General features: G+C 34.7%; 1 protein-coding gene across 1 annotated transcript in view; it reads left to right on the forward strand.

The window, feature by feature from the left end:
* cplane1 (ciliogenesis and planar polarity effector 1) overlaps positions 1-23,689 on the forward strand; it is a 51,364-nt gene that overhangs the window by 12,487 nt on the left and 15,188 nt on the right. Inside the window, 23 exon segments of the mRNA XM_042732052.1 lie at positions 1,537-1,718; positions 1,801-1,881; positions 1,956-2,120; positions 3,495-3,638; positions 4,370-4,598; positions 4,687-4,802; positions 5,809-6,026; positions 6,487-6,651; positions 8,797-8,926; positions 9,014-9,123; positions 9,196-9,342; positions 11,797-11,923; positions 12,038-12,359; positions 13,711-14,560; positions 15,541-15,662; positions 16,880-16,977; positions 17,125-17,204; positions 18,160-18,218; positions 18,381-18,419; positions 19,248-19,383; positions 20,625-20,666; positions 20,771-20,911; positions 22,316-22,795. Coding sequence (XP_042587986.1) covers positions 1,537-1,718; positions 1,801-1,881; positions 1,956-2,120; positions 3,495-3,638; positions 4,370-4,598; positions 4,687-4,802; positions 5,809-6,026; positions 6,487-6,651; positions 8,797-8,926; positions 9,014-9,123; positions 9,196-9,342; positions 11,797-11,923; positions 12,038-12,359; positions 13,711-14,560; positions 15,541-15,662; positions 16,880-16,977; positions 17,125-17,204; positions 18,160-18,218; positions 18,381-18,419; positions 19,248-19,383; positions 20,625-20,666; positions 20,771-20,911; positions 22,316-22,795 — 4,183 coding nt within the window.

Below are 23,689 nucleotides of genomic sequence, written 5' to 3' on the forward strand. Positions count from 1 at the left end.
ATACTACACTCGGCGGAAGCATACTAGCAACATAAACAACTACGGAGCATCTTAGCAACCACACGGCAAACACCCTAGCAACTTCATAGCAAACATACTTAAACAACTCGGAGCATCTTAGCAACCACACGGCAACGCCCTAGCAACTTCACAGCAACATGCTTAAACAACTCGGAGCATCATAGCATCCACACGGCAACGCCCTAGCAACTTCACAGCAACATACTAAAACAACTCGGAGCATCTTAGCAACCACACGGCAACGCCCTAGCAACTTCATAGCAACATACTTAAACAACTCGGAGCATCTTAGCATCCACACGGCAAACGCCCCCACACGCAACTTCATAGCAACATACTTAAACAACTCGGAGCATCTTAGCATCCACACGGCAACGCCCTAGCAACTTCACAGCAACATACTTAAACAACTCGGAGCATCTTAGCATCCACACGGCAACGCCCTAGCAACTTCACAGCAACATACTTAAACAACTCGGAGCATCTTAGCAACCACACGGCAACGCCCTAGCAACTTCATAGCAACATACTTAAACAACTCGGAGCATCATAGCATCCACACGGCAACGCCCTAGCAAACTTCACAGCAACATACTTAAACAACTCGGAGCATCTTAGCAACCACACGGCAACGCCCTAGCAAACTTCACAGCAACATACTTAAACAACTCGGAGCATCTTAGCAACCACACGGCAACGCCCTAGCAACTTCACAGCAACATACTTAAACAACTCGGAGCATCTTAGCAACCACACGGCAACGCCCTAGCAACTTCACAGCAACATACTTAAACAACTCGGAGCATCTTAGCAACCACACGGCAACGCCCTAGCAACTTTCACAGCAACATACTTAAACAACTCGGAGCATCTTAGCAACCACACGGCAACGCGCCCTAAACAAACTCGGAGCATCTTAGCAACCACACGGCAACGCCTAGCAACTTCACAGCAAAACAACTAAACAACTCGGAGCATCTTAGCAACCACACGGCAACGCCCTAGCAACTTCACAGCAACATACTTAAACAACTCGGAGCATCTTAGCAACACACACGGCAACGCGCCCTAGCAACTTCATAGCAACGTACTTAACACAACTCGGAGCATCTTAGCAACCACACGGCAACGCCCCTAGCAACTTCATAGCAACATACTTAAACAACTCGGAGCATCTTAGCAACCACACGGCAACGCCCTAGCAACTTCATAGCAACATACTTAAACAACTCGGAGCATCTTAGCAACCACACGGCAACGCCCTAGCAACTTCACAGCAACATACTAAAACAACTCGGAGCATCTTAGCATCCACACGGCAACGCCCTAGCAACTTCATAGCAACATTCTAAAACAACTCGATTTATTTAAAATTTATTTTCCATTATTTCCATTTATTTATTCATTTTTAATTTATTTTCATTAATTTGTTTTTTTAATGTATTTATTTATTTAGATTTATTTTAAATGTGAGAGGGCACTTTCTGCGTGGCCTGACGTCTCTTGTTTCTTCAGGTTGGTGGTGATCTGGCGTGAGGTGTACAGAAGGGCTTTGTGGTACCGGGAGGAATTACTTCACCGCAGAGGCGTAAAAAATGAGCTGGAGAAGATGTCAGTTATTATACCTCAAATCCAGCAAGCTTTACAGTCAGCTGGAGACCGTCTGGAGGAGAGCCACACACTGCGCAGTTTCAGCGGTGCGCGTGAGCAACCCAAACACAAACATCTTTTATTACCATGACGTTATAATAATGTGTTGCTGTTGTTGTCCATCCGCAGGTGAACAGCACTTTATTTTAGGAGAATATACAGAGAGCGTTCAGGTTTGGAGGACTCAGCTGAGGGCAGAGAGACGGAGAGGTCAGTCTGTTTTCAATCAAACGCTTCTGTTAAATGTCCGGCGTCTCTCACTTTATCCGTCCTGCGTCTCACAGTCGGTCCGATGACGTGTTACCTGGAGACTCGCTGCTGCCTGGCTCTTCTCTACACGCTGCTCTTCCAGTATCGACTGCGAGAGGCTCAAGGTCTGTGTGACCGTCTGGCACGTCAGTTACAGACACGAGCAGGACGACAGGAAGAGGAAACGCAAGGAGAGGCTGGTAGGAAGTAGATTATTACATCAGTTAACACTAATTCAAAATGGACAAATTTGAAAAGTGTTCATTTTGACAGCAAAATTTGATTTAGTTTTAGTCATGGTCTTTGGACTAAAATGCCGTTTAGTTACAGTTTAGTCATCTGAAACGTTTCAGTCCTAGTCGACTGAATATCACAAGACTTTAGTAGATTTAAATGTTTTCATATTTTAAACTTATTATGTATCCCCCGAGAAAACATCTGGGGATATCAACGATTTGAACAATGCAGGTACACAGATTAGCTGCTTTGACACATAACACGTCTTTATCTCAAAATTAAATAAAAACACTTGTCATAAAGAAACAAGAACATGGTCCTCTTTTGAAATACTAATGTTTATAAGTGTCCCTGCAGCACAGAAGCAGTCATAAGTAGCACAGGTATATTTGTAGCAATAGACAACAATACATTGTATGGGTCACAATTATCATTTTTATTTTATGCCAAAAATCATTAGGATATTAAGTAAAGATCATGTTCCATGAAGATATTTTGTACATTTCCTACTGTAAATATATCAAAACTTAATTTGTGATTAGTAATATGCATTGTTAAGAACTTCATTTGAACAACTTTAAAGATGATTTTTCTCCATATTTGGATTTTTTTTTGGCCCTCAGATTCCAGATTTTCAAATAGTTGCATCTCAGACAAATATTGTCCTCCTAACAAACCACACATCAATGGAGAGATGATTTATTCAGCTTTCAGATGATGTATTAATCAAAATTTCAAAAAATTGACACTTATGTGGTGCAGGGTCACAAAAAATAAACAGAAAAGCGTCTGCTAAATTACATTTTTTTTTTTTTTTTTTTTTACTTAAATGCATATTATAACCTGTATATGCACTACCTTTGATTAGTTTTGGGGCGGTTAAGTTTTTTAACAGTCACAAAGGCTGCGTTTATTTGATCAATACTGTAAAGTCAATAATATTTTGAAATAGTATTACATTTAAAATACCTGTTTTGTGTGTTATATTATATTTTCTGTTTTCTAACCCTTCAGAAATCATTCTAATATGAAGAACTTATCTGATTATTATCAATGTTGAAAACTGCTGAATATTTTTGTGGAAACTGTGATGCATTTTATTTTTCAGGATTCACAGATGAATAGAACGTTCAAAAGAACAGCATTTATTTGCAATAGAAATCTTTTGAGACGTTATAAATGTCTTTACTGTCACTTTTGATTAATTGAATGCATCCTTGATGAATAAATCTATTCATTTTTAATAGTGATCCCACACTTTGAGCAGTAGTGTATTGCTAGATGTGGCTGTTAGATGTGATTGTGCAGTGAGGTCAGTAAGAGGTTTCTCTCTGTAGATGAGGGTCCGGTGGGGCGTGAAGCGGCCTGTGCTGTGGTTCAGTCTCTGGGCAGGTTTATGGCTGCGTACTTCATCAACCATCCGCTCTTCATCCTCCCGCCACACAACGTGGACGTGCTGCCGCCTCTTCACTTACCACACGGTGAGTTCACCGCAAACAAAACATGAAAGTGTACTGTTTCTGTGCATGGTAAGCTTATTTTTGGATTGCATGGAGTGTGTAGTATACAGTCAGAGCACACTGCATGAAATGCTGTATCCCATAATACACTGCATTGCACTTGATCTTTCGTGTCTGATGTGACAAATAAACCTGAAATGATTGTATCTATTTCTTGACTTGATCTGGCTCCCAAAAAATATTTGTGACACTGTGACCGGGAATTGAGATTTATTCATCATCAAAAAGCTGAATAAATAATCTCTCCATTGATGTATGGTTTGTTAGGAGGACAATATTTGTCTGAGACACAACTATTTGAAAATCTGGAATCTGAGGGAGCAAAAAACTCTAAATATTGAGAGAATCGACTTTAAAGTTGTTTAAAAAAAGTTCTTAGCAATGCATAATACTAATCAAAAATTAAGTTTTGATATATTTACAGTAGGACATTTACTAAATATCTTCATAGAACATGATCTTAATATCCTAATGATTTTTGGCATAAAAGAAAAATCTATAATTTTGATCCATACAATGTATTGTTGTCTATTGCTACAAATATACCTGTGCTACTTATGACTGCTTTTGTGCTGCAGGGTAACGTATGATGATGCTAGTATTGCTCTCTGAACACAGCTTGAGTCTCATATGGCTAATAAAGCAGTGTATGATTGATTAGATCATGTACTGAACTGATTTTTCTCTCACAGATGCTAGTGGACGTGTGGTAGAGTTGTGTCAGACCCGTGTGTCGCTGGCGGTCCGCTCCGAGCAGCTCTCGGCGCTGTGGACGGTGGATTACGCTCTGGAGCTGCTCCTGCTGGGGGGATTGATGCCTGAGGCCTCGTGGATGGCCCTGCGGCTGGGAGACTGGAAGATGGCAGCCGCCCTCGGCCTGGCCTACACCAACTACTGCAGCGGACACTTAGACTTCAGCAGGTCTGTTGTCAGCCTGAGGGTCCTGTTCACTGTCGCTTCAGGTGCTGCAGTGATGTTTTCATATTCCTCCCTTTTTTCGGTCCTCCAGCCTGCGTTGGAGAGAGCTGCACCTTCCCGCCGAGCTGAAGCCTGCAGAGATATTCCAGGATCAGCTGGAGATGTTACTGCGCCGAATGGCTGGGTCTGAAGGAGATGCTAACACAGGTGAAAATGCGGTATTTATAATCAGGATAAATTATGAGATCTAGACCCTAAAATTAAATCAAAACATAATATTACAACAGTTTTAAGTCTGCACATTACACGAGGTTAGTTAGTTAAGGTGCCTGTTTTCATCTTTACTAGGTTCCATTAGCATCAGTGTTGCACGGTTCATAAACAAAACTTGAGTACTGTTATTAATTATCACATTATAGTTTTAGAATTTTCTTTTCAGGAATTAAGTTTGCCGGTGTTAGATTGTATCCTCATAATCATTGTAGAATTCACTCACACTGTATATAATATAATATAATAATATAAAATAATATAATATAATAAAATAAAATATAATATAATATATTATATTATATTATAATAAAATATAATATAATATAATATAATAATATAAAATATAATATGATATAATAATATGAAATATAATATAATATAATATAATAATATAAAATATAATATAATATAATTTAATATAAAATGTAATATAATATATAATTATATTATGGGTTGTTACTGTTATCTAAAATTAATATATAAATAAAATAAAATTACTACAAAAATATAAAAATACAATATTTAATCAAAATAAATATAAAATAAGATACTTCATATGATATAATAAGATATTTTAGAAATTTTCCCTTGGCAGCTAACTGAAATATGTACTAAAGTACTAAAAAGACTAAACCTAGAGCTGAAGCCAAGTGAAATTAAAGCTTAATACTGTACACTGCTGGAAGCAGTAAGATTTTTAATGTTTTCAAAGAATTCTCTATTCAGCTTTGCATCACAGGAATAAATTATCTAATATATATATATTTTTTAAAAACTAATAAAAATGACAAAGCACATAAAATAAAAAAAAACTGAAAATGTAAAAATAAAAGCTATTTCAAAATATGAATTAATAGTGTATAAATAATGGTAAAATGACACTGGAAATGAAATATAATCAGTCTACAGCTAATATGCTGTTTGTTTGTTGCTCGTTTAGGCACAGTGGGTGTTGAGGACATGGATCTGGTTCAGGACTCTGTGCAGGAGATCCTGAAGGCGTCCGTCATGGCGGAGGTGGACGTCATCTCTCAGCCTCTAACACGACTTCTGGACGCAGCCAAAGAGCGAGCGATGTCACTTCCTGCACTGGTTCCTCCTGCGTTCTACCTGCCTGCTCCTCCTCTGTACTGTCCACAGCCTTCACCGAACACACAGGTGGATCACACACAAGCCCGGTGTCCATCCTAAGCTGCGAATTTAACTTATGTGCAAAATTTTCCCATTATTCGCGTGTGCATTTTTCTTTTTTTGAACTTGTTACTTCGCACTTTATGTTAGAATACATTTATTTACTTTTTATTCAAGTTTTTAAGGTATCTAATATTTTGATAGTTAACTTCCATGATCTAATTATTCTCATGTTGACATTTGGGAGCGTGTAGGCCTTCTTGCATTATTATGCTGTTACATTATGATTATTTATTCAGTGGCATAAAATGGTCTTTAAAATTACAATAATAGCGCTTATGGCAGATATTTCTGGGGCAATATATCGCACAACAAAAAGTTGTTATCGTGACAGGCTTAGATGGAAACATAGCTACAGAGACGTCTGACTTTCACGTCTGTCTCTGTCACGTCTATCTCATCTTCTGCTGTGTGTCCATCTCCTCAGGACTCTGTGAGAGATGCCGCTCTGGTTCTGGAGAGAGAGTCTCGCTGCCAGGTTTCTGGGCTGGTTCAGAAGGTTCTGATGCTCTTCAGAGCGGCACACAGCTCTCGGCCCGCGGCGCAGTGGTACATCAGCAACCTGCATCGCTGCAGACACCTACTGCACAAGGTGTGTTTCCCATGTGTCCACCTCACAATTACTTACCTAATTACCCAGCAGTTACTTGGGCATGTACTGTTATAATGTTTCAGTGTTCTCTGGGTGTTAGTAACCTTTATCTAACCAGGTTAAATATGAAGGTTACTTACTAACTAGCTGTGTTAGCAGTTACTTGGACATGTACTGTTATAATGTTTCAGTATTCTCTGGGTGCGAGTAGTAACTTTATCTAACCAGGTTAACATATGAAATGTTACTTACCTATAGCTGTGTTAGCAGTTACTTGGACATGTACTGTTATAATGTTTCAGTATTCTCTGCGAGTTAGTAACCTTTGTCTAACCAGGTTAACTGTAAAGGTTACATACTAACTAGCTGTGTTAGCAGTTACTTTGGTCATGTACCGTTATAATGTTTCAGTGTTCTCTGGGTGTTAGTAACCTTTATCTAACCAGGTTAAATATGAAGGTTACTTACTAACTAGTTACTTGGACATGTACCGTTATAATGTTTCAGTATTCTCTGCGAGTTAGTAACCTTTGTCTAACCAGGTTAACTGTAAAGGTTACATACTAACTAGCTGTGTTAGCAGTTACTTGGACATGTACCGTTATAATGTTTCAGTATTCTCTGCGAGTTAGTAACCTTTATCTAACCAGGTTAAATATAAAGGTTACTTACTAACTAGCTGTGTTAGCAGTTACTTGGACATGTACCGTTATAATGTTTCAGTGTTCTCTGGGTGTTAGTAACCTTTATCTAACCAGGTTAACTGTAAAGGTTACATACTAACTAGCTGTGTTAGCAGTTACTTTGGTCATGTACCGTTATAATGTTTCAGTATTCTCTGGGTGTTAGTAACCTTTATCTAACCAGGTTAAATATAAAGGTTATTTACTAACTAGCTGTGTTAGCAGTTACTTGGACATGTACCATTATAATGTTTTAGTATTCTCTGGGTGTTAGTAACCTTTATCTAACCAGGTTAAATATAAAGGTTATTTACTAACTAGCTGTGTTAGCAGTTACTTGGACATGTACCGTTATAATGTTTCAGTATTCTCTGGGTGTTAGTAACCTTTATCTAACCAGGTTAAATATAAAGGTTACTTACTAACTAGCTGTGTTAGCAGTTACTTGGACATGTACCATTATAATGTTTCAGTGTTCTCTGGGTGTTAGTAACCTTTATCTAACCAGGTTAAATATAAAGGTTACTTACTAACTAGCTGTGTTAGCAGTTACTTGGACATGTACTGTTATAATGTTTCAGTATTCTCTGCGAGTTAGTAACCTTTATCTAACCAGGTTAAATATAAAGGTTACTTACTAACTAGCTGTGTTAGCAGTTACTTGGACATGTACCGTTATCATGTTTCAGTGTTCTCTGGGTGTTAGTAACCTTTATCTAACCAGGTTAAATATAAAGGTTATTTACTAACTAGCTAACTAACAAACTAACCAACCAATCAGCTAGCAAATCAACATATTAGGAGTTTTTTGGACAAGTACCATTGTAATAGTCTGTTGTCTTAGGGAGTTAGTAACCTTGATTTTAACCAGGTTAAAATAAATATTACTAACTGTCTAACTAACTAACATATTAGCAGTTACTTGGAAATATTCTGTTACATAATGCCTTAGTATTGTTTGGGAGTTAGTAACCTTTATCTAGCCAGGTCAAATATAAAGGTTACTAACTAACCAACAATTAAGTACCATTGTAATATCTCAGAATTCTTTGGGAGTTAGTTAGTACTGTTTGGATTTAGTACTAATTAGTACTAGTTTGGATGTTGTTTTAAGAATCTTACTGATACTCTCTGTTGGTTTAACGCTTTATTATTCAGGCTAAAATATAGGTTACTAACTATCTAACTACCTAACATGTTAGCAGTTACTTGGACATGTACCATTATAATGTCTTATTATTGTTTGGGAGTTAGTAAACGCTAATAAACAACCAGGTTGAATATAAAGGTTACTAATTAAATAACTCGTCAGCTAACTAACAAACTAGTTTTTTTTTAATTCTTTTTTTTTTTTTGGAAAAGTACCATTGGAATGTCTTAGAATTCCTATTTGGTTTTAGTACTAGTTAGTAGTAGTTTGGATATTGTTTTAAGAATCTCATCTGATATTTTCTGTGGATAGATCTGTAAGAAAGCGTCTGAACCCAAAGCAGAATTGGTTCCTGATGGACTGAGGAAATTCTCCACTCATCGTGGTTTCTTCCAATCAGGGCCCAGCAAAGACATGGATAGTGTCACTACGCAAATCATAAGTATGCTTACTCTATTTAGCTGTCAGAACTTCTAGTGGTGTCTATGTGAAGCTTCATGTATTTATATGATTTTCTGCCTTTGTTCAGTATGTTTCCGTGAGTTGTGTGCACTTTGCTGGATGCTCCATGTGAGGGACCAGCTCAGCATCTCCTGTAGAAGGTACCAGGCTGCAAGGCAACAGGAGAAAGACACTCAGGTGTGTTTAAAGAATGAATGTATGAGTATCTCTGAGATGCCAGGTGGGTTAATCCATGTTTTTGTCTCTCAGGTCAGTGACGCGAGTGTGTCGGATCTATGCGTTGAAGCTCTTTGTTGGGCGCGCCGCCTCCTGCCGTTCTGCCATTTCCTGAACGCAGAGGAAACCCTGCAGGACTTAGTGCTCAGCCTGCTGTCTGAACTGCCGCCCAGTCGTTTGGTAATATACATCACACTGTTTCCCATACATTAATATACTTACGCCACAATATCCACATTGACCTCCACAAATATCCACTGTCTCCTGTCATCAGCTCCCACATCTCTCACACACAAGCCCGATATAAGCACTATATTTAGCAATATAATCTCCCCCCCACCCCGGCTCTTAATGCATGGTTTTTCCTTCTGGAGCATCGGTGAGCATTTGAACCTTCTATAATAGTTGCATTTGAGTCCCTCAGTTGTGCTCAGTGTGAAAAGATGGATCTCAAAATCATACACTCATTGTTGGAAAGGGTTCAAATACACAAAAATGCTGGAAAACTAAAGAATTTGTGGGAGCTGGAGGATTTTTCTGAAGAACAGCAGGCAGTTTAACTGTTCAGAACTAACAAGAGACTCGTGAACAACTATAACTAAACACAAAAACACAGCTGTGGATCATTCAGGTAACAACACAGTAACAAGAATCAAGTGGATGTAAACTTTTGAACGGGGTCATTTCTATAAATTCAATTATTATTTTCTCTTGTGGACTATATGTAAACATCTTTTATGTGAAATTCCTCATTCAAGTCTGCACTAAATAAACAATAGCATGCATTTTGTATGGGGGGGGGGGGGGGGGGGGGGGGCATTTTGCAGATTCTGAAAGGGGATGTAAACTTTTGTAGATGGAGTTAGTTGGTGTCCTTTATTTAACCAGTTTAAAAATAAAGGTTACTAACTAACTAACTAACTAAAACTAACATGTTAGTAGTTTTTGGAACGTGTACCGTTGTCATGTCTTTGTGTTCTGTGGGAGTTAGTTGGTACAGTATCTTTTATTTAACCAGGTTAAAAATAAAGGTTACTAACTAACTAACTAACTAACTAACTAAAACTAACATGTTAGTAGTTTTTGGACATGTACCGTTGTCATGTCTTTGTGTTCTGTGGGAGTTAGTTGGTACAGTATCTTTTATTTAACCAGGTTAAAAATAAAGGTTACTAACTAACTAACTAACTAACTAACTAAAACTAACATGTTAGTAGTTTTTGGACATGTACCGTTGTCATGTCTTTGTGTTCTGTGGGAGTTAGTTGGTACAGTATCGTTTTATTTAACCAGGTTAAAAATAAAGGTTACTAACTAACTAACTAACTAACTAACTAAAACTAACATGTTAGTAGTTTTTGGACATGTACCGTTGTCATGTCTTTGTGTTCTGTAGGAGTTATTTGGTATCCTTTATTTAACCAGGTTAAAAATAAAGGTTACTAACTAACTAACTAGCTAACTAAAACTAACATGTTAGTAGTTTTTGGACATGTACCGTTGTCATGTCTTTGTGTTCTGTGGGAGTTATTTGGTATCTTTTATTTAACCAGGTTAAAAATAAAGGTTACTAACTAACTAACTAAAACTAACATGTTAGTAGTTTTTGGATATGTACCGTTGTCATGTCTTTGTGTTCTGTGGGAGTTATTTGGTATCTTTTATTTAACCAGGTTAAAAATAAAGGTTACTAACTAACTAACTAAAACTAACATGTTAGTAGTTTTTGGATATGTACCGTTGTCATGTCTTTCTGTTCTGTTGGAGTTAGTTGGTGTCCTTTATTTAACCAGGTTAAAAATAAAGGTTACTAACTAATGAACTAACTAACAAACTGACATGTGTGTTAATAGTGTTTTAGATAAGTGGTATTGTGAAGTCTTAGAATTCTTTGTGGGTTAGTTACTTATCTTTATTTTTAACTTGGTAAATTAAGGTAAACAACCAACAAACCAACTAACTAATAAACATGTACGATTGTACTGTTTAAGTATTGTTTGGGAGTTTGTTAAGGTTAAAATAAAGGTTACTAATTAACTAACCAAGTACCATTGTAACATCTTAGAGTTCATTGTGAGTAATCTTTATTTAGTCAGTCTAAAAATAAAGGTTACTAACCAACTAACTAACTAACATGTTAGTAGTTTTTTGCCAATTACTATTGTAACATCTTGGAATTATTTGCGAGTAATGTTTATTTTTTTTAACCTTGTAATTTAAGGTTACTAATTAACTAATTAACTAACCTGGTTAATCAGGTAAAAAATTAAGGTTACTATGTATCATGTTACCATTATCATGTCATCGTAACCAGATTAAAAATAAAGGTAACCAACTAACTCACCAACATATTATTAGTAAATTTTTTTTTACATATACCATTGTAATGTCTTAGTATTTTTTGGGAGTTAGCAAGTTATTAATCTTCATTTTTAGCCTGGTTAATTACAGTTTACCAACTAACTAACTTGCAAACAATACTAAGGCATTATGACGGTCCAAAAAACAATTGTATAAATATCAGTCTAATTGAAATAATTGTATCTGATCAATCAGTGTTCCATTACAGTGCATCTTTGTAGCACCTCACCTGTTCAGTTATTTCTAAGCTTGTGTTTCATTTCCTGTGTTTAGACGGCAGAAACTCTAGCAAAAGTGTTTCCGGATGAGACGGAGTCTGTTCGCGTGCCGCTGCGGGATAAGTACATGTCGCTGGTGCAGAGACTGAGACCTGTGATAGTGCCAGACACCTGGACACCAGGCAAGAGCTGCGTTAAGGAATAACTCACCCAGAATGATGTCTCTTTCCTTTGTTTGGAAAGCAGAGCATGTGGTCAGTGCTTCAGCCCCTAAGTAGATGTGCTCATGTTTACAGATGTGCCTCCAGGAAGCGAGAGGGAAGATGAGGGCGGCGATACCATGATGATTCTGATCCAGGATCAGCTGAGGCAGCGACGCCGGGAGCTTCGGCGCCTGGTAAAGTACCTGGGTGCACCGGAGCCGTACCTGTGGGAGAGAGAGGAGGAGGAGGACAGGGGAGGTGCTGCCTCCATACTGAAGCGCCTCTCTCTCGGGACTAGTTTGAGTGACAGCACGCTGACGGACTGTGGGCACCCCCTAGTGTACAGTGAAGGAGACACGGCCGAGACGCTGTCGGAGCCTCTTTCCCCAGAGCTGCAGACCAAATCTGCACACAGGTAACTCTGCTAGTGTACTGCATACTGTATACTGTATGTACATTTTACAAGAAAATACCATTTGAGTTTTCTACTACAAAATTTCAAATTTAATTCAGTGTGTTACTTGCCGTTTCTTTGCAATTATTTATGATGGTTTCTGAGTGAAAATTGTTTCAAAGTGAATCCTGTACAAAATGTTTTAATAAACATGTTAGTAGTTTTTTTTTTAGTATTTCTTTTTAATATTTAGTGTTAAGAGTTAGTTAGTAACATTTATTTAACCAGGTTAAAAACAAAGGCTACTAACTAACTAAATTGTTATTTTTATTTTTTGGTAGTTAGTCAGTAACACTTAAATAAAGGTTACTAACTAACTAAATAATTAAAAAACTAACATGCTAGTAGTGTTCTGCGTATGTACCATTATAATGTTTTAGTTTGTGTTCGAGAGTTAGTAAGTAGCCATTATTTAACCAGGTTAAAATAAAGGTTACTAACTAACTTGTTAGTAGTTTTTTGGATGTGTTCCATTATTATATTTTACAATTCTTTGGTACTTAGTTAGTAACATTTATTTAACTAGATTAAAATAAAGGTTACTAACTAACTGACCGACTAACTAACTAACTAACTAACTAACTAACTAATATGCTAGTTGTTTTCTTAGACATGTACAATTGTAATATTTTAATATTCTTTGGGCGTTAGTTAGTAACCTTTATTTAACCAGGATTAAATAAAGGTTACTAACTAATTGAATAATTAAATAACTAACTAACATGTTAGTAGTGTTCTGCGTATGTACCGTTATAATGTTTTAGTTTTTGTTTGAGAGTTAGTAAGTAACCATTATTTAACTATATTAAAATAAAGATTACTAACTAACTGATTGACTGACTAACTAACTAACATGTTAGTAGTTTTTTGGACTTGTAACATTGTAATATTTTAGTATTCTGTGGGAGTTAGCAACCTTTGATGAAACTTTGTTCTAACTAACATGTTAGTAGTTTCTTGTTTATTGTTCTTAGTATTCTTTGGGAGTTGGTAACCAAGTTACAAATAAAGATTACTATCTATATAACTAACATTATATAATAAACACAGTAGTTTTCTGGACATGTACTGTTGTAATATTTTAATATTGTTTTGGAGTTACTTAGTAAACTTTATTTAAACTGGTAGACTTTTTTTTGAGTGCAAGGATTTTGTACGGAACATATCAAATCTATGTTCTATTCCCAGTATGCATAGTGCATACTTCAAACATAGTTTGAGTAGTAGGCATTCTGAACTTGTTTTAAATGGCTAGAGCAAATTAATGCGTGAATATGGTAAACTTACGGTAAACTCTTTCTTGTGTTTGTAGTTCTAAGACAGCAAAATTTCTGGATGCACCTGAGAAATCAACACAAGAAAGAAAAGGAGATAATAGATCCGGCGCAGTGGAACCCAAAGCACCAGACTCTACTGTACCCACGGTGGGAACCTGGGAGTTTGAGCTGGAGGATGAGGAGTACACGCGCTTCCTAGATTTGTTCCTCAGCTACATGCTGGGAAAAGACAGACTGGACGCTGAGGAGTCCGAGCTGCCTTTACTGAGTGCTTTCTCACAACAGCTGCGTACTAGAGAGCTGCACTCGGTGACCTTTGACGTGCTGACCACTCTCAAACGCCGTCAGAAGGATCGGAAACGAAGTGCGCAATTACCCCTCTTCCATGCCGGTCACTGCTTCCAAACTCTCCCGGTTACTCCCAGACCTCCGCCGTCCATCGGGCCGGTTCAGTCCGACGCTCATTCTACGCCCCCTCGGGCTCTTCCTGGACTCCATACTGGGAAACATCAAGGTCTTTTTGCCCTTCGTCGACATGCTACCTTAACGTCCAAAGATGTTAAAGTAAATCCGATTGGCACAGACGTCGAGTCAACAGGCTTTAAGATCCTCTCTCAGGATGAATTAGATGTTCAGATGGAGCTGGACTCCTCTCTGGAGGCCCGGTTTCCTCAGCTGGCCCGGCTGCTGGAGTGGATGATGCGCTGGGCCGACAGGCGCGTTCTGCTCTCTCAGCCAATCAGAAAGACCTCAGAGGGCTCCGGTGATCCGGTGGTCATCAGGGTCAAAGCCTCGACCCCTGCAGTGCTGACAGCGCTGGAGCTGCTAAAGCGGAGGTACAGCGCCGCCCTGCTGGGAGAAAACTCAGATCACTCCCATTCTAAGGTAAGGATGCATTTTGAGATGTAGTGATTTAAATAAAACTGTTATTCCATATTCTCACAGATTCAGAATAGATGGGGTGTCACGTGCCTGTTTAAATTTTAACGGATCAGAGGTGTCTGTGCAAAGACGAAAAGGAACAAAACAAAAGTTATTAGTGGATCCTGATGGAACGGCATAATTCAAGCAATTTTGATACAAATACCAATGCTAAATAAATTAATAAATAAATAAAGTTAAATAAATAAAATAATAATAATAATTAATATTAATAATAATAATAATTAATATGAATCAATGTATATTTTATATGTGTGTGTGTGTGTGTGTATTTTAAATAAAATTTATAAAATGTATTATTTAATTTTTTCCCATTTTTGTTTATTGACTGTCAGTGATCCGTGTTATTTTAGCCTTACTTTTATACTGTTATAGTTTAAGAATATTTTAAATTAGCTTTCAATTTTTTATTGTATACGTTTTCATTTTAGTCAGATTAAGTGCATTTGTCATTTATGTATTTATAACTGTTTTTAAATATTCCTAGGTTTCATTTTTTTATTACAGTTCTGTTTTAGTTCTAATTAAATTGAAGTTTTTATTTATTTTCAGTTAGTTGCCAAGACAAAATTTTGACTTTGTTTTTCATCTAATGTTTATGTTCCAGAATTATATTAATTAAGACTGTTTTTAATAGTTTGGTACAATAACAACACTAAACAACATGCAGTGGCAAGCTGACATAGCAAGTGTTAGTCATGAAATCACAGGAAGCACATTTATGATGCATGCTAATGCCGTGATCTCTCTCGAGTGACCACTTATGATCGGATCACCTGAGACGGATGATATTACAGGACCTCAGGGGAGACTTCTAGTCAGTATTTTAGTTCATAGGGCTTCAGCTGTCAGAAACCCCCAGATCACAGCAGAAATGTAAACAGACTCTGAACTCTCTGTGTTACTCTCCTGCGCTCCATCAGAGGGAGGAGTCTGTCGCTCAGCCAATCACAGGCTGGAGGCGGGACAGAGAAAGCAGTGTGGACACGGGTTACCCGGGGTCAGCAGGGACGCCCATCACACTCCCGGAGCTGGACGTCCAAGAGTGAGTCCACAGCACACATCTGCTGAAAACATGACTGACAAACACATAGAAAACAAGACCTCAAACTGACTGTCTGGAGAAGTATGTGCAGATGAAAACACATGTGAGCAAGAAACAGTGAGCGTTTTTCACTGGCAATCACAACCAGTTTGTACACATCTCCTTATTATTAATTCTGAATATTTTCCATATGCACTATAAAAATACATTTTCAAGGTTTTTTTTTTTTTTATTATAAGACAGATTTTTCTACCTCAGATTTACATTTCTTACAATTCAATGTGTAACTTGTTTCTTGTTATTATTTGTGAAATTTGCAAATTGTGGAATTCGTGAAATCTCTCTCCTTCCCTCTCTAAAGAAAAATGTTCACTTTTTATAGGAAATGTTTAACTTTTACACATTAACATATTAAAAAAAAAATTATAATAAACATTTCTGATCTTATATGCTAAAATAAGTCAATTGATTAAATTTGTTGTCTATATATTTTTGTTTTCTGTCTCATATCAACATCAGTGCTATTTTAGAATTATTTGTATACTATTATAATTTTTGCTAATATTTTAAAAAAGCTTTCAATTTTTTATATTTTTTATATTTTTTTATGTGCCTTTGTAATTTTTATTAGTGTTGTAAGCTTTTTGTATTTAAACAAAAATACCAATTTTACCAAAATAAATACCAAATTGTTTCTACACCAGTGGTGTGTTGCTAAAGCAGTAAACCCCAAGAAGGAGATTATTTTGCTTTCATAAAACCATTATTCCATATACGTAGTAAGGTTTCACAAAATAAAACAGCGCAAATAAAGTGTAATGATATTAATAAAAACAGTATTCTTCCGCCAAACAATGTAGTTCCTCAGAAACAGTTGTGGTTGCAACAAAGTGGTTGCCGAGCAACACACAAACATAAACAAAGGTTTGTAGAGGAATTCACAACAGCTTTGAACGTGGCTCAGCCAATCAGAATCAAGGAGCGGAACTATCTGTTTTAAAAGTAACAATAAAATAATGGAATGGAATTCTGGGAATGATGTGGTAACAAAAGCATGAAAACTCTTATATTTAAGCATTTGGATTGAGTTAAATGTGTCCAGACAACCGAGTCCAAGCTTTTGAAGATTTAAAAGCAACTACAAAAAGCAAACAAGTAACTGAAGGCGACTAGATAGTAATGCAGTTTCAACAGTGTTGTGTGATGTTCGTTCTCAGCGCGCGTGAAGCCGAGGAGGATGAGGAGGATCAGCTGTCTGAACGTGAGGACACCGTGATCTCTGATGACATCACACAGACGTCTGCAGCTGCTGACGGTCAGATTCCTGGACACTGACCCTGACACACACACACACATTCATGCCTTTTCTGTTTTATATCAAATAAAAATAAATCATTATTTATTAAATTATGAATACTGATTATTATTCATGTTAATTAAAACGTACTCTTGTTGATAGTAGTTTTGTTTACAGATGAGAGCAGCGCCACTGATGTCACCGAGGGATCGTGGGCCAATCAGAGCGGAGCTCCCAGAGATCAGGTGACCCATCAGGCTACAGAGACCACTAACTAATGATTTCATACGTCACTGACAGCTTGTTTCTTTCCAATGTTTTGATCAATCACATCAACATATTTATACTTAAATCAAGACCTCAAAATCTAAATTTATACTTCATATTGGTACTTAAATCAATATTTATTTAATTTATTTTTTATGTATGTATTTCTACTTTTTTAATAATGCATAGTTATTTAAATCAATTAAATAGTTATTTAATACATTATTGATTTATTTATTAGTATTATTATTAATAATAATAATAATAATAATAATAATAAAAGTAAATACTACTTTATCAGCAATGCTTATTTGTAATTATTTGTCAATACTTATTTATCCATGATATTTTTTATTAAAATATATAATTTATAATATTTTTATTATTATTAGTAGTAGTAGTAATTCATATTCTAAAGCTGTCTGTCACGATCACTTTCTTTTCACAACATTTATACTCAAATCAATATTTATCAGTAATATGTATTCATTTATTATTGATAATCTTTCATTTATTTATCAACAGTATATATTTATTTAATAATGATAATTTATTTAATAATGCATTGTAATAATACAGTTATTAGTGGGTATTTATTAATACTTATTTAATAATAATTTATTTGTCAGTAATGAGAACTTTTCATTATTTATTAGTACTAATTTATATATTAAAATATATAATTACTTGTCAACAATAATTCATGTTATTTTAAATATGCAATATTATTAATATATGTATTTATTAGGTGGTAAGTTGCCAATAGCCATATCATACCACATACTAATTAGTCTGAATGCACTGTAAGTCGCTTTGGATAAAAGTGGAAATGCATAAATTTAATTAAATGAAATATCATAAGCAGGATACTGCACAGTTATCATTAGATGCATCAGATCCAGATGTAAACAAGCTCTCTTGATGTGTCCACAGGCATTAACACTCTCTGATCTACAGCGTCCAGACACAGATGAACATTCATCTCAATCACAGTGAGTCTGTGCATGTCAGCTTTAACCCTTGACACGTGCTCCATGCTCTTCAGTTACGTGTTCAGAGACTGTGTTTGGTTGGAAAGCTTCGCAGGTTGTTGTAACTGCTAAACAAACCTCAGACGCTCACGTTATGCTCATCTGTGTGTGATCTCATTTCAGATCGGAGGAAAAACACATCTCCTGTGCGTCGCTGGACAGGTGACGATCATCAGAGTTTCCTTCAAAATACAAGCTTAAAAGTGCAGTCCGAATTCAGTGTAGAAAGTATTGTTTCCCTACTGTAGTGTAAAGCAAAAATAATATACCTGTGAAATATTAATTTTCATTTATTTTACAGTGCAGTTGTTTTACAATATCTGGCTTTTACTGTCATTATTGTTATATTCTGATTAGTTTGGCTTCCTAAAACACCAGTGTGAGTGTAATTTAGACTGAGACAGTACGCCACAAATAAAAAGAGGGTTGAGTCCCGTTTAAAGTTCAGGTACAAGTGACTTTTTTCTGACTTGAGTTTTCTTAGTTCAGAACATGGGATGCAGCTCTTAATTTTGAACTCTCAAAGTGCATTAGATTGAATAAGTTAACTTCTAAGTCATTTCTTTTCTTTCTTTTCAAATATCGCAATAAATATCATATTGTGGACTTCATATCGCAATAATAGTGTATCGTGAGATTTTGATGTATGTGACCCTGGAGCACTAAAGCAGTGTTAAGTCTCTGGGGTATATTTGTAGCAATAGACAACAATACATTGTATGGGTCAAAATTATAGATTTTACTTTTATGCTAAAAATCATTAGGATATTAAGTAAAGATCATTTTCAAATAGTTGTATCTCAGACAAATATTGTCCTCCTAACAAACCACACATCAATGGAGAGATTATTTATTCAGCTTTCAGATGATGTATAAACCTCAATTTTGAAAAATTGACCCTAATGACTGGTTTTGTGCTGCGGGGTCACATATGGTTACATCCTTACTCTCAGCATGTTTCTCTGAAATCCTCTGCTGCTCTTCTTTCAGACCTGAGCTCGTTCAGCAGACAGACGCGCCGTCGTTACCCATGAGACCCGGCGCTGAAGCCCCTCACAGTGAACCCCAGGCGCAGACGGACCCCGTCAGACAGCTGCTCCAGGACGAGCTCTTCAGACTAGTGCAGGTGCGTCTGAGCCCTGTTTAATGAACACATGCAGGGTTCCCCTCAGGATTCTGGGAGCTATGGGGGACAACTCTGTGTATTTTTATGTTAAATGCATCAGTCTGCTGCACTTTTGAGTGATTTTCAGTGTTCAAACTGAAGGTAAAGACTGAGACTAATTGAATTAGTAATTTGTAAAGTGGACTTTTTCTTTTGTGATATACAGTACATTCACAATATAGTACTAATACAAATAATAACATACAACTGCAGTGAAAAATACATTTAAAAAGCAAATATTTAGAAATATAGGAAAATAAAACTTTGTTCTTAATTTCTAATTTTGTTGGAAAACTTCAGTCTCTGTCTCAGTTTAGTGACACACTATGCATTTTTTTCCACAAAATGATGCCAAAGCATCTGTTCATTAATAATAAATCTCTCTCTCTCTCTCTCTCTCTCTCTCTCTCTCTCTCTCTCTCTCTCTCTGTATTAATTTAGAAATAATAAAATAATAAAAATAAAATATTAATAATTTGTCTATATTATTTATTTATTCATCAATAATATATAAATAAATTTTAATTATAATTATAATATTTATAATTATTTATAAATAATTAATTTAATGGTAATTTTTTTTTCATTAAAAAAATGATTAAATTTTTATATATTATGTATAACATTTATTATAATAAATATAATTATTATTAATAAATAAATAAAAAGATGTTAAAGAGAATTGTTTGACATGCTTTGTTTGAGGACATTTATGTTATTTATTTTTGTCAATAACATTTATTCATCTATAATATATTTATTAATTTATCAATTATTAATAAATATGATTGATTTAGTAAACAATATTGTATATGTATTAATCATGTCTGAAAATGATTTATTAAATAATATTATTATAATAATATTTTTTTATTTTATAATTACAACTATAATCTATTTATTAATATTTATTAATAATAAATATGTATTTGTCAAAAATGGTTAATTGCAATTATTTGTCATTTATTTTACTTATCAATAATTAATTTATTAATAATAATTTTTATAAAGTGGGTCGTTTGACATCATCATTAGCACAAAAAAAATAAGATTGGAGGTCTTTTATATAATTGTTAGAAGTGTGAAAGTATTTATTTACATAATATCGGTTCATTATGTGACTGGCAGGACAGATTCAATCTTTTTGAGTCCAGGTGATTAATAGGAAACATGTTCAGCTTCCTGTTTTGCTTCTGTTTCAGCTGCAGCAGATCAACCACAAGACTCACACACATTTTTTTAGAGCCTCTCTCTAAAACCCCCCTCTCTCAAAACAAAACCCTCCACACCACAGCCACACATCTCAAAACCCCAATCCCAACCCGCCTTCCTAACCAAAAATCCCCAGCACACCAACCTCCCAACACGAGCCAGCGGACCGGAAAGGGTTAATAACGACCAGGATTTACTTCCTGTGAATGTGAATTGTGGATCTGATCTGAATCCACGTAATGAGATCGAACAGAGAAACCCAGCCCGCAAACCTCAGGTAATATTAATAATTAGAGAAATAATATCGGTGTTATGTTAGTGTTAATTGATTTATTAATATTTTTGAATGTCATTTTTCTTTTTTTATGTTTTATTTGAATAATTTCTTTTTAGGTTTTATTTTTTATAGTTTTCATTTTCATTTTAGTTTGTTTTTAAGTTTGTTACTTTTGTAATTTTTTTTATATTTCTAATTATCTTTTTTTTTATTAAGTTTTAGTTAATTTTTTTTATACATTTATATTTGACTTTATTTCAGCTTTATTTCAACTAATGAAAATTATTTGTAATAGTTATATATCTATTTTACAAACAAATGTATTTTTGGGCATATACTCTATAAGAATAGATACTCAAAATTCACAAATATATTTGAAAATATTATTAATAATAGAAAATGTGCATTATCTATTGAGAAGCTGTCCATACATTTTGAAACTACCTCTTAAAATGATTTAAATGGAATTAAAATGCTTATTTAACTTTTTTTAAAGACATTTTAACTTTGTACTCTCTTTACTTTAATTTTACTTTTTTAAATGAACTTTTAATAACCAACCAAAAGAATATGAATTGTTGGTAGATGCCAATAATAATAATAAACAAAAATCAAATTAATTAATAACAATAATCTATTTATCAATATTTTTGTATTCACTGATCATATATTTATTAATAATAATAATAATAATATATAATAAATTAGTTATTCATCAATATCATTTATTTAATAATAATAAAAATAATAATAATAACAAAAAATAAAATAATATAATAATAGTTTTTTATTTATCATATTTATTTATATTTATCAATAATAATAAATTATTATTTGTCATTAATGATTATTTGCTATTATTTGTGAGTTTTTATCAATATATTATTAATAAATGTATGTGTTTATTGATTGGATATTTATTTATTTGCAAATAGTCCTATCATAAGCAGGAAACTGTACACTTTTTCATTTTTTTTAAACTGAGATGTATGCATCATCTGAAAGCTGAATAAATAATCTCTCCATTGATGTATGGTTTGTTAGGAGGTCAATATTTGTCTGAGATACAACTATTTGAAAATCTGGAATCTGAGGGAGCAAAAAAATCTAAATATTGAGAAAATCATCTTTAAAGTTGTTCAAATGAAGTTCTTAGCAATGCATCTTACTAATCAAAAATTAAGTTTTGATATATTTACAGTAGGAAATTAACAAAATATCTTCATGGAACATGATCTTTACTTAATATCCTAATGATTTTTGGCATAAAGGAAAAATGTATAATTTTGATCCATACAATGTATTGTTGTCTATTGCTACAAATATACCCCAGAGACTTAAGACTGCTTTTGTGCTCCAGGGACACATATATAGTGACTGATATTGAAGTTGAATCTCTCACAGGAAGTCCAGCAGTTGAGCATCCACTCTGATTGGCCGGAGGACTCTGATTCTCACGACAGAAGTTTGATTCCCAACGTCATCAGTTTGATCCCGACGTCTCGGGGGCTTCTGAGGACTGCTGATAATCAGACGTCTCTGCCGGCGTCCGCTGAAGCTCCAGTCACACACAGACTCAGACTCCTGCAGCTGCCTCCTGCTGCTCCTGTGAGGGAGGCCTGGGGTCCAAAGCTCCCCCCCGCTCAGTCTGACCCCTCCTGTGTCCAGAGAGCAGCGCCAGCACACACCGCTCCTCCGTCTCTCTTTCAGACGCGCCGCTGTAGCGCTCAGACGAGTCGAGGAGCTCCTGCTCCTGCTCTTCCTCTGCTGCGCTTTCACCCAGACACCCAGCGGCCCGTGACGCTGCCTCATATCCCACAATCCACCACGGCAAACCTGCCCAGAATTCAGCTGCTGCACAGAGAGCCGGATCCACCCGCCGCTGTGAGTCTCTAGTTACACCAGCAACAGTAGATACTGAGCAGTAATCACATTTACGTTTAGATTTAATTTTATAACTTTGTATAATAATTGAATATATAATAATTATATTTTTACCATAACTGAATATAATATTAATGATAATTTTAAATATTTACTAAATAATTTATTAAATAATATTTATTTACTCTCTGCAGTAATGAATATTAATTTACGTATTACAATACTTTTAATTTTATTTAATATATTTCATTATTTTTATATTATATATTTTATAAACATTTTATAAAAAGCAAAAATATAATTTCTTTACTGTATATTACAGTGTATATATATATATATATATTTAATTTAAAAAATGTTTTTAGTTTTACTATTTACTCAGAGCAGTAATCACTTTACTCATAATCCATTTATTTATAATTTTGTATAATAATTTGATATTGTAATAGCTTTTATAAATAATAATAATAATAATAATAATGAATGTATTATTATTATTATTATTATTATTATTTTTTTTTTAAATCAATAGAAATATAATTTATTTTTATATTTTTCCTTCTTACTCAGAGCAGTAAACACATTCTCATGTCTTTACTTATATAAAATTTTTAATCATAATTTGAGATAATAGAATATTTTATATAATGTATAATAAAATAATAATACTAAAAATCTTTCTAATTTCTTTTTACCATTTACTCTGAGCAGTAATCACATTTACTTATCACTTTATTAATAATTAATTTATTCATAGTTTATATAATAATTAAATATTTTAGAATAATATTTTTAGTTAAAATGTATTATAATAATTTTCAAAATGCTAAATATAGTTTTTTTTTTTTTTTTTTTTTGGAGATTCACTCAAACACCAGACTGTTCTTTCCATTC

The sequence above is a fragment of the Cyprinus carpio genome, chromosome B10 (assembly GCF_018340385.1).
Source record: "Cyprinus carpio isolate SPL01 chromosome B10, ASM1834038v1, whole genome shotgun sequence".
Lineage (NCBI taxonomy): Eukaryota > Metazoa > Chordata > Actinopteri > Cypriniformes > Cyprinidae > Cyprinus > Cyprinus carpio.